The 7,989-nt window shown below is 56.0% G+C and overlaps 1 protein-coding gene across 1 annotated transcript; it reads left to right on the forward strand.

Moving 5' to 3' along the window:
• PIGT (phosphatidylinositol glycan anchor biosynthesis class T) lies at positions 1–4,852 on the forward strand (the record flags this gene model as incomplete). The annotated part of the gene is made up of 11 exons (XM_009275536.1): positions 1–86; positions 942–1,069; positions 1,591–1,691; positions 1,849–1,935; positions 2,200–2,287; positions 2,376–2,473; positions 2,775–2,940; positions 3,046–3,246; positions 3,781–3,946; positions 4,083–4,166; positions 4,302–4,852. Coding segments are annotated over 11 exons (1,458 nt in total), but the record flags the coding sequence as incomplete, so codon positions are not given.
• Between the last annotated feature and the right edge of the window lie 3,137 nt (positions 4,853–7,989).

A 7,989-nucleotide genomic window follows, 5' to 3' on the forward strand; every position in this document is an offset into this window, starting at 1 on the left:
TGGCGCACCCGGGCCGGGGGGCAGCCGCCCCTCCAGGCACCCGCCGGCGCCGAGCTCTGGGTCTGGTTCCAGCCCACCGTCACCGAGTAGGTACCCCAGCCACTGGTCTGCCCCTGTGGGTCCCCCCCGCGGCCACCGCTCCCAGGAGCTGTTGCCCTTCTCACATGAGGCAGCCACGGCGTGTGCAGAGGCCTCCTGGGTTGGAAGATGTCCGCTGGAATAAAGAGCCTGCAACCCCAGGAGCAGCTCTAAGGAAAAGCAGAACGTAGCCCCGCTCAGTGCACAGGGCAGGATGTGGTGCTGAGGGCAAACCCTTGTTCACTAAAGGGACAAGTCATTCCCTTATGGGCTCTGTGATGACAAACCCCTCACTGTGCTAATAAGATGGGGTTATATCTTGACCTCTCATCTGTGACTCACTTCCTTTGACTCCCATCTAACACCTGTCACCATCTCCCTTAGCACACAGCCCCTCTTCAAGCCACCGCAGCTCTGCGTGGACTCACAGAGCTCGCCCCTCCCTACAAGTGGCCCATGCCAGGTCTGCTGGTCGGGTCAGCCTTCAGAGCCGCACCACGGTGTTGCTTTTAGGTCTCACAGCCCCTTCCCCGTACACCGTACGTCACCTCCCACACGCTCCCTGCTCCCCCAGCCTCTCTCCTCACATACTAGCTGCACCCACCACCGGGTCTCTGGCTGTGTGAAGCCCTGCCAGCCCAGGGGCTGCCCCTGCAGTGAATGTCCCCCAGATCTCATGCGTTAGAATAAAATACCAAGAGAGCTGAAGAGTGCACGACCAGCAGCCTCTGCCTGCATGCTCCTTGCAGCTTCTGAAAGCCAGCGTGGTCACGTCGGTGTATTTATTGAATGTTACTGACTTAACGCTGCTTGTTCCGAGGATTCAAGCTGCTGAGTAATCTCTGGTATCTGTTCTCACACAGTGTTGACAAAGCCTGGAAAGAACTGAGTAACATCCTCTCTGGAATATTCTGTGCTTCTCTCAACTTCATTGACTCGACCAACACAGTCACTCCAACGGCGTCCTTCAAACCCCTGGGCTTAGCCAATGGTGAGCCCGGCCTGCGCTTGGCTGCCCGGCTCTGCCCTCTCACTCTTGCTTCTAGCTTTAGTTCTGCCCTGTGCCACTCCAGGGAGTCCGGGCACAGGTCCTGCAACGACTCTGGGTCTGGGTGTGTACAACAGGGTCTGTTAACCTCCTCCTGGAAGCAATGATTCTATGATTTCTATGATTTCCTCTCCCTGCGAATGAGGCTTGGATTTGAACAGAGGAAACCCACAAGCAGTATGTGGCAGATGCTGCCAGGCCCTCATCTGTCTCTCTGAAAAGTATGTTATGAAACAGTGAGGACTAGAGGATTTAAGGCACTCATTAAAAAAATCTGCTAGAATATACCCTTACCTATTTGATTCTATCCAAATCACTCTGAACAGAGTGGGATCTATTCCTCAGTGAGCTCGTGGCATTTTGGGCATGTTGAGAGGGTGGTGGGCTGTGGGGTGGAACAGGTCTGCTTCTGCTGTCATGCCTCTAGCAGTACCAGCCTGTTGACACTCCACCTCCCTGCCCAGGGACAGATCACCATCTCCTGCGATACGCTGTCCTGCCCCGGGAGGTCGTCTGCACAGAGAACCTCACGCCTTGGAAGAAGCTGCTGCCATGTGGCTCAAAGGTAACGGCAAGTCCTGCTGCCTCACTGGGCCTCTCCCGATGGAGCTGGGTTCCCGACAGCAATCCGGGAGCATGCACTGGGAAGTCTTAGCAGGGCCTTTCTCTCAGTGGGAGCAGAGAACAGACCTGGGGCTGAGTTTCTCCTTTTCTCCCTGCAGGCCGGGCTTGCTGTGCTGCTGAAGGCCGAGCGCTTGTTCCACAGCAGCTACCACTCGCAGGCAGTGCACATCCGCCCCATCTGCAGGGTAAGCGCCGAGGCTCAGGACTCCCTCCTTTAACAGGCCCAAGAGAAAACCCAAAGCCTTCTTGTGACACTGCAAGGTGACACGCCGGTTTGCCAGGCTCCCCTGCGGTGGGTTCACTGTGTCTAACACAGCTGTCGTCCTGCTTATCTGGTCTCACCTGGGTCCCGATGGGATTCTTGCAGTCCTGGTGGAGTTCCAGCACCCTCCTGGTGTCCTGCCCCTCCAGAAGGTGTGATCAGAGCTGCCTCTCTTTCTCTTGTCCAGGATGCCTCCTGCTTGGCTGTGTCCTGGGAGCTCAGACAGACCCTCACTGTGGTCTTTGACACCTTTTCCAGCGGCCAAGGAAAGAAAGGTAAGCTCGGCGGCAGTGCGCTGTGGTCCTCGAGTGCCCCCAGCCTGCCGCACTTCACTCCACCTGCCACTGACTTTGCTTCCTGCAGACTGGTCCCTCTTCAAGATGTTCTCTCGCACACTTACTGACGCGTGCCCTCTGGCATCGCAGAGCAAAGTCTATGTTGACATCTCCCCTAAGAACAAGGTAATGCTCACGGACCAGAGAACACCCCCTGCTCCCTCAGTTCAGCCACTTTGTGCGGCTCTGAAACATGCTCGCCTCCATCCTCTGCATGGCCAGGCCCCCCAGGAGCCCTCCGGGGCTAACGAAGGGAGGTGGTTTCCTTCCTCTGAGCAGGGCTGTGGGGATGAGCGTGATGGTGTTAGTAAGAGCACTGAGCTGGCTGTTGGGTGGGAAAGCTCAGGACCAGCCGGAGGGGCTTTGCCCAGCGCTGCCAGTTACTTCAAGGGGCACTTTTCCTTTCATGGTCTATTTGCTTTCTCAGGAAAAGGAGTTACTGGAAGTGACCCCCCCTCCGGCATCTGTATACGAAGCTATTGTCCAGGGAGACAAGAGAACCTATGCCGTCTATGACCTGCTAAGCCCCTCGCTCTTCAATACATCTCGCAGCCTCAATGTGCAGCTGAAGTGGAAGCGGCCCCAAGACAGCTGTGAGTGACCAGAACTTCATTCCACCTGCACCGCTGGTCAGGGCTCCAGGCCTAAAAATCACCTGGCACGGCCCCCCATTCCTTGTGTCCTTTTCTCTTTTGCAGCGGAACTGCCGACACCCATACTCCATGCTCAGCGCTACGTGAGTGGATACGGGCTGCAGACCGGAGAGATCAGCACTCTCATCTACAACACTCACCCGTACCGGGCCTTCCCCGTGATCCTGCTGGAGACTGTGCCGTGGTATCTGCGACTCTATGTGCACACTCTGACTATCATCACGAAGGGGAAGGAAAACAAGCCAAGTAAGTAAACCCTCCCGGGAACACATGCCACCCGGTTCCCTTGGCACAAGCAGCTCATTCCAGAGATGGTTTAGTCCCTCCCTCGGGCCCCAGTGATCACTGGGAAACTGGACTGGGAAACAAAACATCTTAGGATATTTTCCTAGCCTTCAGTTCAACACTCACAGCAGATGAGACTTTATTAAGTTTGTTTTATAAGAGGCACGTGGACAGTGTTTCATAATCCAACAAGGGTCTAAACCAAAGTGAACTGATTTTTGTAGTAAAGGAGGCTTGATTTAAAATTGATGACTGGGTCTTCTTTTGCATTTGTACCTTTCCTTACAAACACCCGACTTTCATGGGTCATCAGCTGTAAAGACCAGCCAGATTTAGCTTTAGCACATGCTTTTTGCTACCTGTGCATCTTCACTTGCCCAGAAAACCTCTCCCAGGACAGTGGAAGCAGGAGCACCCACCCCATGGGAGATGTCCAGACCATGTGAGATTGGACAAGGTCCCCCCAGTGCCACTGACGCGTCTCTTTGGCATTAGGTTATATCCACTACCAGCCAGCCCAGGACCGGAGGCAGCCTCACCTCTTGGAAATGCTGATCCAGCTGCCAGCCAGCTCTGTCACCAAAATCACAATCCAGTTTGAGAGGGCCTTATTGAAGTGGACAGAGTACACGCCTGACCCCAATCACGGCTTTTACGTCAGGTAACGACATATACCTCAGCTCCTCATCCCCTTCTGGGCCTCGTGTAGGACTTGCTGCCCAGGTCTCTGGGGACGGGAAAAACTCTTGCCGTCTCTGCTGGCAGGACTGACACTAGCATGTCCTTTGTCTCCTTAGTTCATCTGTGCTTAGTGCCCTGGTGCCCAGTGTCATTGCGATGAAGGACGTGGATGTGGAGCAGAGCCCTCTCTTCACCTCGCTGTGAGTGTGCCTGTGCTGGGGAGTGGGGCCGTAGCGCGGCGCCTGCGGGCTGCCGGCCACTGTCATCCCATCTGGTGAGCATGAAGCAGCGGTCCTGTGCGGGCTGACACTCCCTTTCCTGCTTCTGCTCTCCAGGTTTCCTTCCTCTGATGGCTCCAGCTATTTTGTGCGCCTGTACACGGAGCCGCTGCTGGTAAACTTGCCGACGCCAGACTTCAGCATGCCCTATAACGTCATCTGCCTGACCTGCACCGTGGTGGCAGTGTGCTACGGCTCCTTCTACAACCTGCTGACCAGAACGTTTCACGTGGAAGAGCCGAGCCGGGGTGGGCTGGCCAAGCGGCTGGCCAACATCATCCGCAAATTCAGGGGCGTGCCCCCCCTCTGAGAGAAACCAGGGCGGTCGGCGCTGGCCGCGGGGCTCCTTGGGGAGACCCAGGGAACAGAGCGCTGCTGCTTCTTGTCTTTGCTGGAAGCAACCTGCTCCATTTTGCTGCCTGGGTCTCTCTTTGAGGTCCACCAAGCTTGAGAGATTGCTTCCGTTGTTAGGATGGGAAACGGCTCTAAGCCCATTGACTACTGAACTGCACTGCTACGGCATTGGGAAAGGTATAAGACTTCTGTTTGGGAGAGGGGTAACTTATGTGCTGGGAACGATGCTGGAAGTAAACTTGAGCAGTTTTGTACAGTTGTGCTGCTCCTGGTTGGTTTTATTTTCTCAACCCCACAGGCAGAATTGGCCCTGTAAGACTCTGAGCTGCTAAGTCTCTAGCACGCTACCCGAGTCAGCTGGGAGGAGGTGCAGATGTGGTAAGGGGAGGGGGGGTGATCTGCAGCGAAGAGATGGGTTCATCTGCACTACCATCTCACCTTCCACAGCTGCCACGTTTCACAGCTCCCTCCTGCCATGCTTCACCACAGTTGAGCCAGTTTGCAAATTAATTGTTGGCCATGGTGTATGTCTGTCCCCTCAGCCATGGCAAGGGTTTATTTTCTTTCTCAGGAAAAAGCTTCTCTTGCTCCCAGCTTCTATTTGCAGCGTTTTGAAGCCCCTCCACCCGCTCACCCCTCTGCTGCAGCACAAGATCCTCCTCTGCCTCCTCGGTATCATTTCTGCATGTCTGCCCAACAGCTCCCCTGCACCCACGGTGTCCCCAGGGTTTATTTTCTTTCTCAGGAAAAAGCTTCTCTTGCTCCCAGCTTCTATTTGCAGCGTTTTGAAGCCCCTCCACCTGCTCACGCCTCTGCTGCAGCACAAGATCCTCCTCTGCCTCCTTGGTATCATTTCTGCATGTCTGCCCAACAGCTCCCCTGCACCCACGGTGTCCCCAAAGCTTCGGGGGGCCTCTGGGCTCAGCGGACCCCAAGCGCTGAGCTGTGGCCAGCCGGGCTCTGCTGGTGGGCAGCAGCCTCAGCCCTCCCAGAGCCCTGGGCTGGGAATGCAGGAACACCAGCACCACTGCGGTCTTTGGTTACTTTCATAAAATACAAGGTACCGCCTCGCTGCGGTTCACAGAGAGCAGCGAGAGGATGCTGGTGGTGCTGCTCGGCCTCTGACGGTGCTGTTTTCAGGGGTACGTCCTTTGCATCTTGGATGTGGCTATCGTGATAGAACAGACAACTGCCTACAAGCAGCTAAACAAAGCACAAGGAAATCATTAGAAGAAATACTCCCTAGAATCAAAGCAAAGCACAGCCAGAGGTCCTTTAAAAGCTTCCGCTTGAACAAAAAAAACCCCGTTGCCTCCTGTCCTGCACAGGACAGTCTGTTCCTGCTGGCCTGGGATTACCTTTCCCTTCCCTACTGGAGATGCCCTTCTCTTTGCAGCTCCTTACGGATCCATTCCACTGGATGGCTCCATGCAGCCTGCAGAGCTGCGTGAGTTTGGGACTATCCCTCTCTCTTTCCGCTTGCTGAGAAGGACACCACAGGGCTGGGAGCTCACGCTGCTTCCAGCCACAGGACTGCTGCTGCAGCTCCGTCAGCCAGGCTTCAAGCGCAAAACTGAGTTTCTTTACAGAAAACTAGAACTACAACCAAACGAAACCCAAGCGAGCGCGCAGCTCCTGTAGCAGCGCAGGGGCAGAGGGACACGGCCAGGAGCCTCGGGCATAAGGGTCCACGTTGCAGTTTGCAAAAGGATTTGGAGAGCTCGAGTTGTTTCAGGTTGGGTCCAGGATAAATCCCACAAACTGGAACCATCAGCATGTGCCGGAGCAGCTCAGAGTGCCCAAGATCCCCCCAGCCCAGCTCCCCGGGTGAAGCCTGCGTGCTGCGGGCATTAGGTGGGATCCAGCAAAGCGCCCCGAGCACCGAGGCCAGCACCCATGGATGCAGCTGGCAAGCCAAACCAGCCGAAAATAGTGCAAGAAACACGGCACTGCTGCAAACCCGGCTGTCACTTTTGCAGGAGAAAAAGGTCCCTGTGCCGGGGCCAGCCGGGAGCCGCCACGGGCAAAGGGTGCCGGAGCTGGCATCAGCCAAAGGCTTCAGGGCCATTCCCATGCAGTGCCATAAACCAGGAATTTAAATGGCCCATACAGAGGTCAGCCCGGAAAAACGGCAGTGGAGGAGGGAAACCGTCCCCGGCTGGATTCACGCCTGCCAGGCCATCGAGGGAGTCTGTCTTATCGCATCCATCAAATGCATGGGCCAGCCAAGCAGAAAACCCTGCAGGAAACGCGGGCGGCCCTGCAACCACGGCTGGGTGGGTTTTAAACAGCTGGGAAAACCTGAATTATTAGTGCTTGGGTTTTTTTTTTTTTCCCTGTGCTGTTTCTCTCCCTTCCCTGCATGGCCTCCTTGGGAGCCCAGCCGGAGCTGGGCACGGCTGGGCTGTGCTTGGTAACCTGCTGCTGGCTGTCTGCAGAGAGAAGGGCCGGAGCTGGAGGGCGTTCTAACAGTCCGGGCTTAGCTGCCAGCCCAGTGACGCTCGGCCAGAGGGCTGCCAGCAAGCGGTGTCGCAAATAAAGTAAGGGGAGAGGCCACGGAGCCATCTCCGCTCTACCTCTCTTTGAGACGTACCACCAGGAAGGGTGTAAGTGCCCACCCTACTACAGCACGGAAAACTAGGGCCCTTTGGGGCTGGATGGGGCTCAGTCAGCAACAAAAGTGCACTGCCATGCGTAACAAGGAAGTAGCATGTAAGCAAGCCTAGAAATAGCATGCAAAGGAACGCAAGAAAGCATGGACTCAGCGTGCCACACAGTGCAAACACTGCGAGCATGTGAACAGCGTGCAATGGTGTGCAAGGACTCGTGCCGACTGCATGCGAAGAAAAGCCTGCACACAGCATGTCAGCGTGCCACACAGTGCAAACACTGCGAGCATGTGAACAGCGTGCAATGGTGTGCAAGGACTCGTGCCGACTGCATGCGAAGAAAAGCCTGCACACAGCATGCAGCCACGCGTAAGAAAGCATGCAAAAAGCGGGCCACCCTGCAGAGACTCATGCGAGCTGCACACAAAAACGCAGTGCCCTGCAACATGCAAGAAAGCAGGCGAACAGCGTGCCGCACAGTGCGAAGCAGCATGCAAAGAGCATGCAAAAAAACCCCACCACCTCTGTGAGCGGCGTGCCCTGCAGCAAAGCGCGCCAGGAGCGCGCTGCAGCCTGCAAGCAGCCTGCGACGGCGTGCTCGCTGCATGCGAACCCCGTGCAACGCCACGCAAAACAAGCCTGCAAGAAGCATGCCACGCGGCGCAAAGAAGCGTGCAAACGGTACTTCAGATTTTAAAAAAATACATGTAATTTCTTAAAAAGCAAGGAAACACGCAAAAAACTAGACCCCCCCCCCCCCCCCCCCCCCCCCCCCCCCCCCC

Source organism: Aptenodytes forsteri, unplaced genomic scaffold (genome assembly GCF_000699145.1).
Source record: "Aptenodytes forsteri isolate BGI_AS27 unplaced genomic scaffold, ASM69914v1 Scaffold369, whole genome shotgun sequence".
NCBI lineage: Eukaryota > Metazoa > Chordata > Aves > Sphenisciformes > Spheniscidae > Aptenodytes > Aptenodytes forsteri.